At 35.3% G+C, this 21,437-nt stretch overlaps 1 protein-coding gene across 8 annotated transcripts in view; it reads left to right on the forward strand.

Moving 5' to 3' along the window:
- Window positions 1–21,437, forward strand: part of DGKB (diacylglycerol kinase beta) — a 331,269-nt gene that overhangs the window by 113,465 nt on the left and 196,367 nt on the right. For all 8 annotated transcript variants that reach the window (XM_062605129.1, XM_062605131.1, XM_062605132.1 and 5 more), the window contains 3 exons: window positions 1,041–1,126; window positions 3,555–3,644; window positions 6,104–6,264. In XM_062605129.1, the coding sequence (XP_062461113.1) occupies window positions 1,041–1,126; window positions 3,555–3,644; window positions 6,104–6,264 (337 nt within the window). The remainder of the gene's footprint in view (window positions 1–1,040; window positions 1,127–3,554; window positions 3,645–6,103; window positions 6,265–21,437) is intronic.

Here is a 21,437-nt window from a genome sequence, read left to right on the forward strand (position 1 = left end):
TTAAAGCTTTCTAGGGACAAGAGCACCACTCCATGTGCAGCATTAAAATTTCATATGGAAAATAGCTTGAATTAAACACTTGCAAGTTAATTTGTATATTTAAGAATTTGCATGCAATGTACTAATTATGCATTTATTGGGAGATTGCAAGCTGGCAATGAGATCTGGTCACTAGCATATAGAATATGCACTAAGATGTCTGTGATAGCAATGAATAGCATATATGTGATTGTAGGTGCTTACAGATGCACATATCTAGTAATTCAGCAAAATTACTGGAAGATTTTTGTCTAGTCACAATATATGTGTAAGGACAAATTTCAGTATGTGTCAAGAGCTATCCTTAGAAGACTCTTTTAATTTTAAAATGTTGCAACTTAGAATTGTTTCAATACATACTCACTTTCCAGCATTGTGGAACATTGGTATTGAATGAAGTGGGTAATCAGGTGATGATACTGTCCAGCACTTGGTGGGATACAGAAGCAGAATATCACCAAAGATGTTTCACTTTTGAAATACGGTTTGTAGGATGATGGAATGGGTGTATTCAATGTGATGCTTACTCATTTTGTATTAAACCTTGGTGCAAAGTTGTTTCTATCAGCCACAAAATGCTCAGTTTATGTACCACTGTACTATCAGAAATACAGTTTTCATTATGCTTTTATAGGCAGCATCTCACAAGGAATTGTGTTTTATACGCTTAGCCATGTTAGAATTTTTTGTCTTGAGACTCTCCATACCCATTTACAACTAGGTAAATAGATATTGTTTTCTGTTAATAGTTTCAAAAAGTATTTGAACTAAGATAAAGATTGGATTAACCATCAGATCCAAGCTACTTCTAGTCTTAATATATGATAATAATGCTTGAATTAATAATTTCATATTAGATTTTTCAGATCACATGGTGTTGGATTGTATTTATGTGAACAGAGGTGGTTATTTCAAATGTTCACTTGTTCACATTCACATAAATGAATATTCTTAAGCCATAAAATATTTGCATAATAGATATCTTCATTTACTGTTTTTAGGTTAAATTTTTTCCGAGATGTTCCTGAGTTCAGAGTACTAGCATGTGGTGGAGATGGGACAGTAGGATGGATTTTGGATTGCATAGGTAATCAAAAGCATTTTCATAGTTTTGCTTGACTAATGCTTTCCATTTTGCTGTTCTTCACTGTATACCAAAATACGGATACAGCCGCCTAAACCAGGATCTTTTTCGTTTAAATTTTTGAAATTTATTAGTTTAGCACATGATTATTTTTAAGGATTTTCAAATTGCAAAAGATGCTCAAAATCTCTAGACAGATCCAGTGTTTGTAGTCTATGGATTTCCAGAAAACATGAAATTCTAATCTGTCTGTTTTAATTTCAGTTCATAGTCTATTCCCCAACTGAATCAAATCTTATTTCTTTCAATTTGTTTGTTTTAAGACCATTTACCTTAGCTCATTTGCTTTTTCTGTTACCAAATTTTTGTTTATGCTTCATTATCCCAGAATGGAGATAATGGGCTAACAGCTGTTTCAGTTTCAGAGGTTTTTAAGTCAGTTGGCTGTGAAGTCTCCTCTGTATAAATTATTAGGAAGACCCAGAAGTCAAGATATCACAGACTTAAACTGGTCAAAGCTTCCTAGAGAGAATATCTTCCACACCACATGGTTGTTTATTTGGTTTTAGAGGGGCCGAAAAGAAAAAAAAACGGGAACATGTAACAATGGAAATTAGGAAGGGGATGAAGAGAGGTCAAAGGACTCAACTGAAAGTTTAGATGAAGAACATTTAAAAGCATGTGCTTTGTGGGAGGTAGGGACCAGAAAATCTTTTAAAGTTCAGTGAAAAGTAAAAATAATGTCATACAGGAATGGATAAAAGCAAAGGCATATTTCTAATCTTGATTAAAAGAAAAAAAACAACCTTTTTGAAAATGCAAGCTATGATTGTAACTCTCAAATAGCTTTCAAAGTTGTAAATCAACATACATAACTATCAGGTGTATTACCTAAATTTGGAAGGGGTGAAGTTTTGCAGCTGTTAATTCTGTCATAATTTGTTTCATTAGGTCTAAAATGTCATGCAGTTACTTTCTCTGTCAGTGGTATTATTTGGAAAAAAGACTGTGTTATGTTTCACTAAAATACTACCTTCTGAAGCAATTTTTCTGGTACAGAACTAAGAAATTATTTGGGGATCTAGGATCACTTTGTTTCATAGGTGCAGGAAATAAGATTTTCAAAGCTGCCTTTCAGCGAACAAAAGCCCTTTGGCATATAAAGTTGAAGAAATCGCCTGTTTCGAGAAGTGCACACTTTCTAGTTTGGTCTTTTCTTCCCTGATATCCTGGTACACAAAGAATCATAGCTAAGAACAAAGCAAGAAGAAAGGAAAGGAAAATGGAGAGGTAAAAGGAAAGGGAAAGGGAGAGGAAAAGGGAAAGGGAGAGGAAAAAGGAAAGGGAAAAAAAAAGAAAGGGAAGGGAGTGGGAAAAGAAAACACAAAAACACACACGAAAGACCAAGCACCAATCCAAACATTTTTTCTTTATGGTCTTTTTTTTTTTCCTAAACTTTTTAAAAATTATTCTATTAAATACTAAATTCTCTTTGCAGTGTGCTGGTATTGTGAATGTTATATCTTCCTAAAGTATCGATGAGAGAAACTGATAAATAGCAAGATTTCTCTGCCACATCCATTGGGTATATAAGCTCCTTCTATGAATTGCTGATAATTTTGCATAATTCTGTGAACAAATTTTCTGATTGTTTGACTATTCAAGTATAACTTATAAACTAGACATGCTAATCATTCCAATTAAATGAGATTTGACAAATTCTACATTTGAAATATACCTCCCCCATTTCCAGCTTTCAGAAAGGCTGTATTTCTTGACAAGGGTTTTCCCATTGGATTTTGAACAGAGATCATTGGGCTTGAAATGGTAAAAACATACCAGTAAAGAGTCAAAAAACACTGTAAATTCATACATCTCGAAGCATTACTTATTAAATACAAAGTATTGACTTGAAGACTTATCAAATAGATCAGTGCTCATTTCGAATAGCAAGTTTGTTTCCTGATGGGAAAATCCCTGGTGTTGGTGCTCATGTGTTAGCAAGTGAATTCAAGAGCAATTCAAGTGAATACACATTTAAACACAAATTTGGTTATCCAGATGAAAAAGTAGAAGATTCATCTTATTGTTTATGCCCTTAACTATTACACACTTGCATTTGTAGTTGAAAATGGCAGACCTGAACACAACAGAGAGCACAACATTTTCAGTCTTGGAAAGATGTTGGTATTGCTGTTTATGAATGTTTATCACATCTGTTGGTTACAAAAGTCCTCATGATAACAACTGAGTAAATTAGGATTAAGAATTGAATATTGATTGGAAAAGGGGCTGCATAATGGAGTGGCTTGGTGAAATGCTTGTTACTGAGCAGGCAGCATAATCTCATATACAAAACGTGTCACTGAAACAGAACCTAACACATTGTATCAGTACCAAACAGTTATGTTTTTTCCTTCTTTATTCACAGAGAAAGCGAACTTGATTAAGCATCCTCCAGTTGCTATCCTGCCTCTTGGGACTGGCAATGATTTAGCAAGGTGTCTGAGATGGGGAGGAGGTAAACAAAAATTGAAAATACAATGCATTATTTAATTAAAAGGGAAAAAAGAAAACTTTTGCATCAAAATCTGCTCTCAACATTTGGATTTCTTTTTTATGATGTATATAAAGAACAATTACCACCTATCCTCTTCTTGGAATTAACTCTCTGTAAATGTTATGTGAATGGTTTTACAGCTATTAAAGGTTGTAATCACTCTTTATACCTTGTTTGTAGCTTCTGCTAACACCCAAAAGGCTCCAAAGTGCAGTGAGGGTAGTATATGCTATTTGGTTGGCTTTTTAGCATCTGTATTGCAGTAATTTCTTTATCAATACCTTATAAAGGGAGTATTCTTAAATGGATTTTAGTTGGGACTGTTCTGAAAGGGTTACTGAAAACAGCTAATAATGGGCTTGGAGTGGCTTCATCTTTTTTAATATTCATAAATATTAAATGAAAAATGTGTCTCATCCTCAGACTCGTTCTTTTGATCCACTCCCCTTCTTTTCTCCTACAGAGGATTCCAAGCAATAAGTGCTGTGGTACAGGAAATGAAAGGCAAAGAATGCTGAAAGGAGAATATATGTAAAGTCAAAACTTTAATACCCCATTTGCATCTTTTCCTGGATGTATGGAGCCTTTCTCTCAGCTCCTCCAGGATTTGCATTACAGGATAACTTGAAGAAGACACAAAGAAGAAAGAGAAGAAAGTCTTAGGCAAGACTCAGTCTCTAGTGAAAGCATGTTAGCTTATGGCCTCACAGATAGTTCTATTTAGGTCTTGGTTGTTTCATTTGAGATGTGTATTTGGAACTTGGCACTTTATTTGCAGCTTCTCAGCCTTTGTAGATATCTCTTCCTTCTTCTGTTCTACCATAGCAAGTTTCATTTCCAAATGTCTGCCTAGTTACCAGATAATCTTTAGTAAATTCTCAGTAGTTTTCATGCTCTAGAACTTCTTTGTTAATCATAACATTCTGACAAATCATTTGAGGACCTCCTTTATTTTCTCTGTCATGACTGGTGATTGGTTATTTACATAGTCTTAGGGAAAAACAACAACAACAACAAAACACCCCAACAAATAAAACTTTTCCAAAACACAATAATTTCAGCCTTGCTTTACATTCTCAACTGTTCATAGAGCAGAGTAATAGAATAATTCTGGTTGGAAAAGGTCACAGGAAGTTACTAGTCCAATCTCCTGTTCTAAGCAGGGTCAGCTATGAGATCATTTAGTTACATTAGCAAGAACATGTCCTTCCATTCACTTCTATTTGTTTACCTTCTGTTTTGAGTGCTTCCATCTGGACTAAAGTAGAAAAAGTATGAAAATATTCTGGCTTTTATCATTCTTTGACCAGTTACTTTGTGGTAGAAAATGAAACTTCCATAGATGGGGTAGGAGACGGGGTTTCTAGAAACTAAACTGCTGGTGAGTGATCTCAAAGATGCAGACAAATGGACTTCTGCATCCTGGTGTTATGCAGTGGTTGGCAGTAACTAACAAAAACATACTATACAGCTGTCAATAAATACATCAGCAATGTGTTTTGAGCAGAGAGGCTTTGAATGGCTTTGCTTTCTCAAACTATTAATGACCCAGGAAGTACATATTTTTTGAATATGAAAATTTATTTCTGGTTTGAAGAAGAAATAAATCCACAAATCTTAGTTATTTATTGCAAAGGTATTTACTCTGAATAGTTTTCAGAGTTTATAATGTCACTTATTAAAATCCTCACACCTTTTATACATGTGCACATGCGTACTGTATGCTGTGTATACTCAGGAGTGTGTAAACAAGTTTTCTACTGAATTTAGTATACAGTGTGGTGAACTGCTACTACTAGTGAATTACCTGAAGACATGTGAGTGCTTGTAGCCAAGTAAGAATAGATCTCTGCAGAGCAGAAGGAGGCTCATAGTTGTTGAAAGACTGAAAAATGTTAGTTGTGCTGATAAGTCATCAGTTACAGATTTGAAATTCTGGGTTTCTTATGCTATATCACATTGAAGCAATCAATAAAAAATACTAGACAGCTTTTTTTTAGTCACTTGTCAGACTTTAATCAGACAAACCTACTGTATGTCTTTATTCCATAAATTTTTAGATCAAAGGTATTTAAATATTAGGACTAATTTCATAGCAAGAACATTTTCCAAAGTAAAACTTAGCTTTTTGGATATAATAATTTGGAAAATTCAGGGGATGGGCAAGTTTTGAAAATCAAATTATTTTCTTCAGTATAAATTTGATGTCCAGTGAAATCTGTAGATTTTTTTACAGTTATAGAATAGTTTGGGTTGGAAGGGAATTTTAAAGGTCATCTAGTACAACCCCCTCTGCAACAAGCAGGGACATCTTCAACTAGATCAGGTTGCTAAGAGCCCCATCCAACCAGTCATCTAGAACGAAAATGTAGCAAAACTCTAGTACGCTTGATTAAATAACCATTTTCGTGTTTTGCTAGGTTATGAAGGTGAGAATTTGATGAAGATCTTAAAAGACATTGAGAACAGCTCAGAGATTTTGCTGGACAGGTGGAAATTCGAAGTAATACCCAATGATAAAGATGAGAAAGGAGACCCAGTGCCTTACAACATCATCAATAACTACTTTTCTATTGGCGTGGTAAGACTTATGCTTCTCCTTAAGTGATTTTCTTTTTCCGTTTTGAATAAATATTTGCATTTCATGTCTTCAAGTGAAGGATTGTCGGCTACATATCATTTATAATGTTGTTTTGCTAGTGAAATGAATACATAGATGACTGACAGCAATTTACATAAATTTACTTCCACACATTCAAAACAGAGTTATTTTTCAGGACCTTCTACCTTCCCATCTATGAGGAAGATATTTGTGTTGTTCCTAATGGTTTATGAGCAACCATAGCACTAAATTTATATTGTCATTATGAAGGTCCTATGAAAATATAAAGGCAACCTAATCACTTAATAAGAACTCTAAGTAACCTTTTCCATTAGCATTCACATAATCAGAACTGTGATATTCACATAAAAGAGCAGTGATATTCTTTATTTCTTCAGGGCAGTTTTAAATAATACGGTAATAACACAAAAAACAGTACCACAAGTATCTGCTCAGTTCTGTCTTACGGTGGTAGTCACAGAATGAATTATGAGGAAAAGGGGTTTAAGAAGCATTTTGGGCTACCCACACTGTCAATGAGGGAAATGAGGCATGTCTGACTCTTCAGCCTTTATTTTGGGTATGCTTTCCAATACAAGCAGAAGGGGGCGCCGCAATGAGGTCCAAATCTCACACATTGAATATTCATGAGTAAGATTTTTAAATCGGACACAAATGACGTCTAATTAATGAATTAGACTTGGGAACATGTCTTCCAATAGCTAGAGCTAGCTGTTCTGAGATCAACTCGTTCTACGTATCTTACATAAATCTGTGTAATATTTCTTAATCAAAATCCACCTTTACAGTATATGTATTTCTGTAATCCAGTATTTCAGTTGCTACAGAAAAGCATTTTAATGGGAAATACAACATACAACACTGTAAATCCAAGCAAATTAGGGGTGTGTACTTAGTTTATTTGATCACTGTGCTTCAGCATTAGCAAGGATTTAAGTGGTTGATGAATTCTTTACATATTAATTGCAAATCTGTGATTTTTATATAGTGCTTATCAGCAACATGCAGAGACAGTGTCCTTAAAAACATTCCTTGGCTTCCTGTAGTGTATAGTCCTAAATGCTGAAAGAAACAGTCAGGTCTGCCCAAGGTTAAAATATTTAAGTAATAAGAAATTGTTTGGGGTTTTTTTGCTTGTATGGTTTGGATTTTAGCCTCTGTTGTTCAAAGGAAGTGCAGAGAATGACTAGATGTAACAGAAATAACATAAAATTAGTATATGAAAGTATGTAAATGCAAAGTATATGCACCAAAACTGCAAAATGAAATTCATAAATAGGAGAAATAGGAGAAAAAGGAGAAAAAGGAGAAAATCTTTGGTTGCAGGAAATAAATACCATGATAACAGAAAATTCCCAGCACAGGAGGACATATTCAGTGACTGACAAAAAGGGAATAGTGGTGCTAAAGCCCACATATGATGAAAGAAAATAAGTGTGTTATACTAAGGAATCAAGCAAGACTTAAGAGGGAGGAGGGATAAGATTTTGCACCTATATATTAATACAGTGCAATTTAAATGGTTTCTAAAATGTAGAGTACCATCACATACAAAGACGTAGTACAGAAACAGGAAATTGAATGCCAAGTAGATACTGGGACATCTGTGAATGTGCTAGGCTTCAAAGAATCCTTTAGCATTTTTCATGGGAAGAAAACAGAATTGCATTCAAGAAAAAAAAAAAAGAAGTTGAATTTAAATTATACAGTGGCAAGATCATAATACTATTAAGGACAGTGTAAATTACTTGTAGAATGCTGCAAGAAAATTATCAGGCTCTACTCTATACACTAGGCTTCATGGACAACCAGAAGACTCAGTTTTCAGATAAAAACTTTAAATTCATGAATTCGATAAGGCTAAACATATGATTCTCTACATAATAGAAATGTGAGCACCAGGAAATTATACCAGAAATGGACAGTACAATATGTTGCATTGAGAAAAGCTTCTAAAATTGTAAAATTGCATTTTTAAATGAGTAATATCTGCCAAGTTTGTCACATGTGGAAATGTGTAAAATGACTGCTTCTCAGTTTCTTCGGTGTGAATAAGACAAAGCAAATGGAGAAAATAAAAAACTGGATTTCAAACTTGGTAAACTTGTGTGATTCATGTATTAGGTAACATGCATAGCAATTCTTGAAAAGCCAGGCAAAATGTTTATGTAAATAGACAAAGTGCTCAAACCTGGCTACAACTAAAGTGAAGCTGTTTTCATAAAAGCAGGTATTTTTCCATACTTGGTACCTAATACAAGCTTTGGGAAGTACTGAACTGGGAAAGCAACAATCTACCATCAAGTTGCACATCAGTCCATACCTGCTTATACCTAAGAACATAACTGGAGTTAAGCCTATAACAAAAAAATCCTAGTGCTGCCTACAGTGTTATATTAAGAAAAATCTGTATCACAGATGATGTTATTCATAGAACCATAGAAAATCGAGTCATATATCCATTCCTCTCCATAAGCTAGCATCAATGACACTTGCCTAATTCCTGACAGATGTTTATCCAGTTTATCTCTAGAAATTCCCAGTAATGTGCCTGTGGTGACCTACTGTATTACTTTGTTGTCCTTACTCTGAAATTTCTTTGTTATGTCTAACCTGAATAGTTTTGGTATAGTCTGGACTCAGGTCATTTTGTCCTATACAGAGCTGAGAAGGAAAACATATTCACTTTCTCTGTTAAACTACTTATTACCTACTAGAAGGTCTACCAGATAATCCCTTAGTCTTGTGTTCTGTAGCTTTTCTATCTCAAATTTCTTCAGCCTTTCCTCACAGAATATGTTTTATAGACATCTGATCATACGTTTCACTTTTATCTGTGTTCAGATAAAATGTGAGAATTCAACACAGTTGCTCCCTTTGGTCCATGTGTTTCTGGAACCATAGTGCTCCCAATTAAACCCAGTGCTGCATTTGGTGTTCTGTCAGCACTGAGTGGAAGAAAAGAATTCAGGTCTTCCAAAGAATACCTTTATGAAGAAAAATTAGCCTTCTTAATATTAGCATGAGTTTCTTTATTCACATTTGACTTGTGATTCATTGTTAATTTCAGATACTGTTCTGTAGAACCACTACTTAATATCTCATTTGGACTTTCCGTAGGTGATTCTTCCTCCTACATACAGAAACTTGCACTTAATTGAATTACACTCTCTTTTAATTTTTACGTTTTTTTGAGGCACTGTGAAAACTAATGGTAACCTGGACTGTATCGCTCATTGCCTCATTGATTCATGTCAAATAATAAGCACAGTCTCTAACCCGATATGAGGAGAACCTGCTGTATGAATTTTGTACCAATATGGCAGAAACTGTATTTGATGACAGTCTCAATGTATACTTAGAAAGGCCAGGGGAGTAAAACTCAATAAAATTGTGCTTGACATGAGGCTCTTAACTGCTTTAGGACCATAGTTCAGGTTGGAAGGTATTGGAGGAAGTCGTTAGTCCCATCTCTTGTTCTAAGCAGGTCATAAAGCTGTGAGAACAGATCACAGATGGCATGACCCCTCCGGGCAGCCTGTTCTGATACTTGACTGTCCTTATGATGAAGATGTTTTTCCTCATATCCAGTCCAAATCTTTCACATTTCAACTTACGTTCTTTGTCTCCTATCCTCCCATTATGTGTTACTGTGAAGAGCCTAGCTTTATCATCTTGATAGCCTTCTCCTAGGTGCTTGCCGGCTGCTAACAGGTTTTTTGTTTGTTTGTTTAAGCTGTTTTCCACTAATCAAGACCATAATATCCCACCTTGGATACAAGAATGGTGGGGTAGAGAGTGTTCAAAACCTCACTGAAGTTGAATATGACATCCTCTGCTCTATTCTTATTTGCAAATCTAGTTAACACAGGCAGCAATCAGAAAGCAATTTACCCATTGAAAGAGGAACGATACACTAAGTTGAAAAGGTATGTTTGACACTAGCTTATGTGTATGAAAACTTTGATTAGCATGTTGAAGTCAAAAGCATTTTTTCAATATCAGTCTCAGATGTCTGATACGTACATAGGTATATGTACTATACTGTGTATAAGTACAGGAGAAAAAAGTAAGAAACAAAGTGAGATGTACATGGAGTGTTCAACCTGATGAAAGCACAAAGCATGGAAGCACCATGAAAAGCGTAAGCCAAGCTGTGTGTCAGTTTCAAAGCAGGAGCTAGAAGACATCTAAGAGCAATGTAGAATAAGGTGAAGATTTTTCAAGTGCTCGCATCCATCATTCTGTCAGGATGGCAAGATACCAGGAGAGAAGTTCCATCTGCTTCCCAGTAATACTGGAGTCACTGAAACAAGCTAAGTATCCAAGAAAAATGTGTATTAAAGTAGTCAAGTCATATTTTCTTTAAAAAAAAACAGAAAAAACAAAAAACGACCAAAACCAACCTCCTCCTCAACAAACCATAACAGAACAAAATACTCCCTCAAGTATATAGTAAGACCATCTGAAAATGGGAGCTTGTCTTGCAAATTCAGATTTGATGAGTTGGACAAACGTAACTGATAATATTAGAGGACAGGTAAGCAGATGTGATAGAGTCAGAAAACATCAGGCTGGCTATCAGAGGCAAGTTCAGCTACTGACATATTTTTCAGAAATAAAACTTCTATTCCCCATAACTTACACAACCTACATTTTTGCACTAGGTTGATACTACCACAGTTATGGTGAAAGGCAGAGTTCAGTAATGTTAGTACTGGTGTAATAGCACAGGCTGTGCTCTAGGAAGTAGGACTGCAATGCATTTCTGCAGTAACGGAATTTCAGTCATGTCACATCATGTAGCCAGCTTGCTGAGGTTACCAACTATTAGAGGGAGGGTGTGTGTAGACAGAGTATGTCAGCTTGCACATAGTATTTGTCATGGTTAGCCTTTTTCCCATGGATAAAATGTGCTACTTTCTTCAAGCAGTCAGCTGCTTACTGTTAATGGTGGGTCAACATGTGTATAGAGAGTTACTTCAAATAAGCTTGTGTACTGGCATACCCATATGCATCTTGTTTATTTTATCCTATTTATTTTTCAATGTCTGTTTCCCAAACCTGTATTAAAAAAAAAAAAAAAAAAAAAAAAAGCAAAATGAAAACCAAACAAAAACCAGCTCACCCCAACCCCCCAAAGCAAAAAACCAAAACCCCAAACTTCACTAATCAATTATATAGTATGCTGTCTTAGCATAGAGAAGCATTTTCACAGAATTCAGTAATGACTCTTCAGTTCAATGCATGAACTTAAAAAAAACTCAAACCAAAAACCAAACAAACAAAATCCTCAATCTAAAGCTCCATATGCTCACGAATGTATTCCAGCATTACTCAAAAAAAAGAGTAAAAAAGTGTATATAGATACCCACAAAACTAAATCTTATTTTTGAAAACAATTGCTCACAAGTCTAATATCAGATCTTGCCATTCTCACCAGTCATACAGTCATGACAAAGCATAAATACATATTGTTAGTTCTTAAATGGGTGGGTATATATTCAATGAAATTCACAGTGAATATAACCAATTTAAATACACACAAAACAAGTATGCATGAAAGGTGCTGAAATACTCATTTGCTGATTATTTGCTGAGCAGTAGGACATGAAGCATTAGCAGACAGTCTCTTTGTTCTGGATGTGCTTCTAAGTTTGTCCCATGGCAAGGAAAAAATCTTCAAGTGCTTTATGTTCATATGGTTTTCAGGTGATTCATGTTACATGAGAATTAGCAAGGTGTTTTAAAGAGGGTATGAAAATAACTCTAGAAAGTCCAATTATTGTGAATCACTGTTGACACAATGTGCATTGATCTGGCTGAAGAAGGAACAGAGGGGGAAAACAACAGTAATTCTTTCATAGAAGGACTAGTTTTCTTCTTCCCAGTCGTTGTCTAAGTTGCCTGCTTACAGGTGGAAGATAAGTGATGACTGCCATCTCTTTTAACCAGTGCGTGGCAGAGACTAATAAATAAGTGGAGAATTAACCCTTTGTTTTGTTTCTTATAAGCTGCACAATATATAGTTGTATTGTTACATTTCATCAAGATAATACACAGCATTTGTAGATTTTATGTCTAAGAGTACTTACCTGTAAGCTTAACAATGACTTTGTGTCTATGCTCCATCTATACTTTGTGAATGTCCCATCCCTGACGATGTTCAAGGCCAGGTTGGACAGAGCCTTGGGTGTCGTGGTTTAGTGTGAGGTGTCCCTGGCCATGGCAGGGGGTTGGAACTAGATGATCTTAAGGTCCTTTCCAACCCTAACTATTCTATGATTTTACGCCAACTGACAGTGAGGCATTCTCGCATAATACCAAGAAATAAGAAAACAACATCAGGACAGTCTTTGTTACCTTGAGAAGGACTTGCTTCTGCACCATAATCAAACCACATAATGGCACGGGCAAAAATTTTGTGTAATGCTAAGATGTGAAGAAACAAACCTTTTAAGCTTAGGGAAAATTAACATAGTTGTCATGCAATTTTAGTTAGATAATGATCAATTAAAATTGAGTGACCATTAAGGCTGTGTGTCTTTTGAGAGGAAGTTATTAAAGAATGTTAAATATGTAGGGAAGTTACAATGCTTATTTTTTGGGTTTCTCAAATGGTTGTTTCAAATTGAGACAGATTGAGTATTTTGATAAAAGCTTCCTCAAAGAATGTCTCATTAAATATTTCATTGTGATTAAACATTAGAACCTTGACTGTTGCTAAATGCTTGGTTGAAGAGAGCATGTGGAAGGGGGAGGAAGCCATCTTATATACTGAGGGATAGGAAAAATGGGAGAAAGCGAGCAAAAAAAAACCCACGTATGTAGTCTTGCTGTGCTTTCTCTTCAGTGTGGATATTCAGGAGAAATGACTCAGTGTTTCTCTCCTGGGCCACCTTCTAATACTTGGGAGGCGCAGGAGAACCACAGGAGTTCTAGGACATGCAGGGTACAGGATGGAGGCAGAAGCTGTGTAGACAGGAGGTTTAGGGTTTGAATTACTTGATTAAAAGCTTAGAAATAATACAAGCTAGAAAAAGTGTATTTATTCATACTCTTTATTTAAATCTTTCTTTTTTTTTTTATTACTGACTTTCACTTGAGTTAGTCAATAAAAGTTCCTGGAAAATGAGCAAAAATATCTTCATTTACTAAGTCTGTACAGATCTTACTCCTGGAGAAAGGTGAGTACTTTAAAGGTTCACTGTCTACAGGAGCAAATAGCTGTAGGCCAAACCAAAGGGACAAAGGTAGTCAGCTGAGTACTGAGCACCATTCTGCAGCAGCCAACTTTGCTAGACCTTGATTTTTTTACATTTATTATGCATACAACATGAAAATATATTAAAAAAAAATTATTCAGACAATGACCTCAAAAAGGTTAAAAATATTTAAACCATAAAATTAATCTATTTCCCATTGACTTCCTTTATAGTTAGTCATAGCACTTTGTATTATTTTCCATTTTGTGGCGAATAATGCTGAGATTATGAATAGGTTTACATTGCTGCTAAAATGAAAGTCCTAAAGCAGGTCTTTATGCAGCAAGCATAACTTGGAATTTACTGTTTTGCCATTGAATTAATTTAGAGTTTGGCCTGTGTGGAACCAAAATTAGGTCAACATGACCTAGTATGTCAGCACTGAAGATCTTTAAACTTAAACATATTCTTCCCTTGTTTTGTGTTTTTTTCTGTTATTTTTTTGTTTGTTTGTTTTGGTTTGGGAGGGGGGAGGGGGTGTTTTGGGGTATATTTGGGTTTGGTTTTTCTTACTTTGGTTTTTCTTACTTTAAATAAATCATAAATTTATCTGATGTTAATAGAAGATAAACTATTAACAACATTGTTTAGCTAGAATTTGAATTTTTGTAACTGCATAGGGTATTACAGAACATATGCTACTGAGCCACTTCCAGCTCTGTAATTAGAGCATTGGAGCTTAATAAATTGAACTAGCAAACATCTGCATTGTTCTTTAATACAAGTTTGTATGAATGACAGACTGGGTAACTCTGATTTTTCATCTCAAATTTTGTTCCTCTTGGACAAAGTTACATTAAAATTTTCAACTAACTTGTATTTTTGAACAAACCATGTAGCTGTTATGTATGTAAAGTACATGCATATTCTCTCTGTTCACACTTAGATTGCATATAGTCTGCATATAGAAGATGTGCTGTCTCTCAGGATAAAAGCAGAGTCCCTTAGAGGCTTGTATTCTATGCAGATCCAGAACTGCTTCTCCCTTGTTTAGGCTGATCAGCTGAGTGTGTGCTTTACATTTGAGCCTGCTTGGGATCTTCACTATTGGTGCTATTCTGCATACATACCCTAAAGAGTCATTGTCAGCAGAATCAAGCTCCTTAGTAAGCTTAAAGCTATAGCTAATCTTACTCAGGCTATTTCATTTGCGCAAGATACTTAAGATGTAGGAAACATCTGTCTGCTTACTGAGACAGGAATTAAGTAAGAATCCTGCAAAGTCCCTTCAGCTGAAACTTTGAATATATGTGCAAACACATAAACAAGACCATATTGGAAGGAAAAAAAGGAGTGGAATGCTCTAGGACAATAATTAAGACAGTAACCTGGAAGAGTACTGTGATATCCAGATCCCTCTTCCATCTGTTGTTTTTGTCCATTTGATTAACTTGTACATAGCAATTCAGAAACTTCCACAACTATGAATGACTTCTTTTCTAACATCAGTAGATACAAATTTTGATGCCAAAACAGAACTTAAGCAAGTAGAACACCTCAGTCTTTCATTCACTCTTTACAACATGTGATAATTGATTTCATAGCAATATGGTGATATTCTCACTTGGATGATCTACAACAAAAATATTTTTTTTCAAGTGTATTTAGTTAAGGCAGTAAAGATATCTGAATGTGCCTAGAAATGTTCTGTAAGTTCCTTGAGAAACAAGTCAGTATTACATACTAGTTTAATAAAAAAAAAAAAAGAAAAATCAGTTACCAGGTAAAGGGGAAACTGCCTTAATACTATTAAGTAATAATACAATCGGGATGTGTTCTCCACAAAATTATTATGACAAAGTAATAAAGGTGTACAACAAAAACAAGTGTACTTTTATGACACTTAATATGTTACTATCAAAATGCATTAGCAAATAGATATTTGCATAGTCGTGATTTAATATCCTTCAGCCTTAGCCAGTTACTAAGAGCTTCTTACTCTGCCAGTGGGGAAAAATATGACTGCTTAATTATCATAATCATAAATTTGAGCTTGTTATGGGTCTGCTTCCCCATCAGTATACTCTTTAAGTCATCAACAGCCATTACATCTCCTTAATTCTTTTCCCTTGCTTTTCCAAAACTACAAAATTAAAAAAAAAATCAAAAACAAAATAAAAAAACCCAAACAAAAAAAAAAACAACCAAACAAAAAAAACCCCAAACTATAAGAAAAATCTTACAAAGAAGTCAGATTTTTGGCTTTTCTCATGAAAGAACATTTCATTAGCATCAGTAAAAACTTTGGCTATCAGAACTTTTAGTCACAAGTACCAGAGTCTAAGTAGAGTTGTTCCTCTAACTAACAATGCAACCCCATCATGCTTTATTTCACCTACATTATTTTAGGATGTATTTATTTTTACTAAAATTAGTTTATTATGGTATATATCATTTACAAAAGGGAATGAATTTTAGTTTTGCAGTAGTCACATATTTTGAAATTTCAAAGCTTCATAGCAGCTCATGGTGGTTAGAAGGAATTATTAATGTTTTCCCCATATGAAAATATCCTGGAGACATTTGCTATTTAGTCCCTGATTCAATACAGAATTTAAGCACCTACACATCTTAACACTAATTCAGTGTGACATTTAAGTATGTGTTTAAACTTTCCTGATTTTGCAAAGCAGTTGAATACTTGGTTAATTTTTAACCATTTTATCTGCAGTTTCATTAATATGGCTGGACAAATGCACATGTTGAATTCTGAGCATTTGGTGTAACCTAGTTAATTATTGAAGTGAGATTTGTGGTTATACATAACTAAGAAACATATTTATTGGTTTGCTGAACTAATATGAATATAAGCACATGCTTAAGTGATTCTGTGAATTGCAGCCATAACTTTGAATGCACTAATGGAAACCTGTGATATATTGCATTATTTCTGTGCCAGTCAGGGAAAGAATATTTCAGAATAAACAGTATTATTGCTCTGTAATCCAGATAACTTTTTTTTTTGTGAAAAAAGGGTTAAGAGAATGAGCAACTCATTTATGTGTGAATCTAAATATAATTTTAAAAGTTCCCTATTGCTACTGGGTATATCATGTCCTTAGTCTTACAGCCAAATCTGTAGAAGTGGTTCCTCTATCTGTGGAGAGACTTCTGCTCTCTTTTAGAAGCAGCATATTCAGATCAGCTTCAATCTCAGATTTGAAATACTATCTGATTCGGAAGTTCAACTGATAGTTAGCTCCTTTGATCTCCAAACATTGCTGTCTAGAATTTCGAATCTCTAAGAATTACTCTTATAGAGTTTTGCTGTTTACAAGTTTGAACAATCTTCATTCTTTCAGCTTTCATTGCTGTTGAAGTTCTCCTGCAGAAATGTTGGACATAATGCATAGCAAATAGTGGTGATGGAGGTTGGGGGTTTTTGTTGGAGGTGGTTATTTTTTTCATATGGCAGAAAGCCACAAACATATACTACATGCCATGGAAAGCTGGATCTGTAAAATCATAGATAAGGAGTAATAAGAGCCTCTCTGAAGGTTTGTCTTCAGGCTTTTGAGCAGTCTGGTCTAGTGAAAGGTATCCTTGCCCATGGCAGAGGTGTTGGAACTAGATGGTGTTAAGGTTCCTTCCAACCCCAACCATTCTGTAATATTTCCCTGGACATGAAGAATGTGAATTCCATAACCAAAAATAATTAGTCTTAGAGTTGGTGATACCTGTATTGCAACACTGCTAGTGGTGTTTCCTACCAGCTGGTTTCCTTCTACCACTGTGTATTTAGTTTACCTTGTAAATCCCTCTTGCCATCGTAACCTTCTACCATTCATAAGGTATATTAAGGTAGCCTAGCAAGAGAGCTGCACTGTACTGCATGCAATGTCTGAGGTACATTCATGCAGAGCACCAAAGATACATAGCTTATTCTACTAATTAATGTGTCTTACTACTACAAAAAATGATAGTTTCCTGAGGTACCATTTCTTGTGTTTCATGTTAAGTATAAAGAAATTGAAAGAGTTGAGATTATTTCTACTGTGATTGGCTGTTTATTTAATTGTAGAGTTAAAATGTGAATATACGCCAGTCTGTGCTGCAGCTTCCAGAAAATATACCACATAGATTGATTGAGAATTGTGTGTATAATTTCCCTTATAGCTCAGTGAGAATAATGGGGTCAGCTCTGAATTCGCTGTAGGTTTTTGTCAGGTTCAGTGAAAATGCAGTACTGTGGGCTATATTTAAATTAGCAAGTAATTTGGCTCAGTAGGAGTGTAGCAATTGATGCTGAGTCCCTTCTGTCTACAAAACATGCAGTTTGGGAATCTTAATTCAAACTGGATATAGTCTGTTTCCCTGCAATGAACTCTCCTGGCATGTGTTTGTCCTAAAGTGACCTAAAAGACTGGTCAGTACTTTGGTCTGTGTGTCCGCATGTTATGGGAGGAGCACACCAGCCACATTGAAAGTGTTGCCTTCCAAAGTTATCTGGCTGAGATACACCAATCTTTACTTCAGAGTCACAGGAAGTGGGGATGATTAAGAGATTTGTTTTAGAATTTCATTCCTGCTCCAGCAGTTTTGCAGTAAATCTGAAAAAGGCATGTAGGATTATAGTGTGGGTAACTTTGACATACCTTCTTCCCCTCCTGTTTTCCCACATTTTTCCTTTTGGCATTTCAGGTATTTGAGATTCTCTTTCATTTGACTTTTCATGATGAGGTTAGAACAAAATGCTGAATACCTTGAACAAAGAAAGACTCCCTTGGTTTAGATTTATGAGTAGCTTGCTATCAGTTATTACCCATTCCTGTCATGTAAAATTATTCTTCTGGTGTGAAATCAAAGGCTAGAAAGTGACTTGTTTTCTGTAGTCAGTAAAAACTTCAAGAAGACTCAATGGGAGTCTTTGGCAGTTGCCTAAATCCTGCTTTTTAATTTATAAGGATTTAGAAAACAGAACAGTTTATAGAATTGAGAAGATGTATGTTAAATTTCATTATTTAAAAGGCTTGTTATATAAAATAAAATGCAATGAGGCATTATAACTTTACTAAGGAGGGTATTTTATGGGCAGAAGTGCAGTAAAATGAAACGTGCAGTCCTCTAGTGTTTTGTCTTTGCCTACCTTGGGTAGCAGAGATTTTGAGTCTTGTATATGCGGGGATTTTTCTGGAGTTTTTTGTTTCCGTTGTTTTGGAGGGGATTGCATTTGTTTTCATAAAGGAAGGATCTACAAAGGACCCTAGCCAGCACCTACTGTCACAAGCGACAGTTATAAGGGAGAGTATATGCCTGAAGACCTAATCTGCAGTGAGCTCAGAAGAGCTTAGCTAAATGCAACTAAATCAGCTACACTGTGTAATTAACTTATAACAATATTATTCATTATATATGTAAGTTATTCTCTATATGAAATTTGTAATGTGCTAAGTAATGATTAAGAGTTTATTGTATTAATTAATTCACATTATCATAATATAATTCTGATGTATTTCATCTTGTTAGCGCTTTTCTCTTAGTTGTTCTTAAAAGAAATGTCAAGGATATCAGGAAAATATGATGTGGGTTTTTTTTGCACACAGACTGGGAAGCATCTATATTCAAATGAAATTAAAATCTTAGTCCTTGTCTTGATTTTGTAATTTTCCTTGTTAGTGAGTACAGGAACATGTTGAGGAAAGGTAGAAGCCAACGATACTTTATATAAGTCAAAAGCAAGGTGAATAAGCTTTAAGATTGGTCCCACTTATACTCAGAGAGACGTACAGAGTTTAAAGTAGAAAGAAGCTTAGAGGACTGAGAAAATGACTTGAAGAAGAAAGGCAGAGATTTTCATGACATGTGAAGCTACCAGTGGAGGTAAATCTGGAAAAGGAGTTTATGAAATATGCAAGCCATGCAAAATGTAAAGTGGGCTGTGTGTACACTGATACCTTAGCCTGGCTAAGCTACAAAACATGGGTCTCTCTCTGAGTACACATGTAAAACTGTGAAAAATAGTACAGATTGAAATTGCAATCATTCTGTTTTCATGTGAGACTTAATCCTGATATGTTTAAATGAGTTAATGTAAATGAGTTGCTTTACCAGCTTCTTCCTGACAACATCGTTTACCTTTTTCCCATGCCAGTAAAGATCCTGTCTCAGAACTTTACTTTCACAGGTCTACCAGAGCCCTACTTTTCAGACTGCCTGTTTGTAGCTGTGAGTGACCAAAGAAATCATGATCATGCTGACCCAAGTGCCCATTGAGGACATGAAGTACAGTTATTTCTGAGAACACAGTATATAAACCATTCTGTTACAGGTAACAAAGAGGGAGATCCATTTTGTGTTCATTTTGTATCAAATTAAATTTATGGATATTTACTTATATAAGTTTAAGAAATGAGTTCTTAAATAAATTCATTAGAATAACTTCGTGGTTAGAAAATGAGTGGTGTGATAGCCATTTCAGTTTCTTTCCTCTGCCTTCTAATTCTGATGGGCTTAGTTTAGAAGAATAGTCTACTTGTTGACTGCTTTCAGAATTGCTGTTAAAACTAGAAAATTCATCTGAGTTACTGATCCTTTGAGTGCATGAAGAATATGGTATGCTGCTGTTTTAGTGTATGTTATGTAGTCATAGCTGTTGTGTTCTTGATGCTATGAGGGAGAAAGATAAATCAAGAAAGAGCAAGAAAGGCCCAGACAGTGGAGATCCTCTTCTTTAAAAAATAAGCAAGCACTATTTAGTTCTGAGAGACTTTTATATATCATAGAGAGTTCACGTCTCAAAATATATATATATATGAATAGTGATGGTGTATCAGCCATTTAAATTATGTGCACCGTTGATTTTATAGAGTATATTATACTGGAGGGAAATATTATGGGGGAAATACCTAAAAAATTCACAGACATAGAGTTGTCTGCAGTATTATTTGCATATCTAGAGAGTTGATAGCTTAATTGAGATTCCAGTACTACAAAAATATTCTTTGTATCTCCAGATCTGCATGTTTTCTACATTTTTATGGCAAAATCCCAAAAGGAACATGATTTAACTAAACTGAAAGTGGGTGGATTTAGCCAAGAAACACAGTCTTATGTTACCATCTGAACCAGGTGGAACTAGAGGCAAATTACTGAGCATAAGATATTCCATGTCCTTACTGGAACAATTTGTACTAAAGAGCCTCTACAGACACATAGCCAAGGAACCCTTTATTCACCGTTTTTGATTTTATAGTTTCTTCATTTAAACTGAGGTTCTGAGGGTAAAACATTGCATATTCTTTGTGAAAATCCCAAGATTACTTAGGCTTATAACATGCCAAAGAATGGGTCAGAGTTGTTGTCCTTATGCTGTCATTTTGTGTAGCTACTGGTGGCGTCACCGAGGCTGAATGGGCTGATGTGGGCTGATGTGGCACACCAGAGTGAAATTCATAGGACCATGCATTTTAGTGCTTTTCAGTGCATCCTGATAGACAGTTTTACTTTAAGAGATGCTCCTGTCAAGAGCTGTGCTAGCACGTCAACACACATAACACAGTGCACTATCCTGGAATATGCGCCCACTTGCACTTTAGTTTAGCACCACCAAGCCACATACACATTCTTCCATATCCATTTAATGTAGACAGGGCACCCTTTCCCTGGCAGGCTGTGGTATCATCCTGGTAATGAGGTAGGTTCCTGCCTAGAAGGCTGTCCTTGCTGTTAAATGCAAAACTGCTGCAGCGGAAAGACTGTTCATGCAGCCATTCCAGTCCCTACAGTGATGAAGGAAGAGCAACTCATCTGTGCTGCATTGTCTAGGCTGTTCATATATGCTTTCCTTACTCTTTTGCTCTGACTTTTCATGTTTTACACTCTATAAGTCATATGTTTTATTTTATAACTCATCATTTGAGATAAGCA

Source organism: Pezoporus occidentalis, unplaced genomic scaffold, assembly GCF_034315485.1.
Source record: "Pezoporus occidentalis ecotype Australia unplaced genomic scaffold, CSIRO_AGI_Poc_V1 ctg9, whole genome shotgun sequence".
NCBI lineage: Eukaryota > Metazoa > Chordata > Aves > Psittaciformes > Psittacidae > Pezoporus > Pezoporus occidentalis.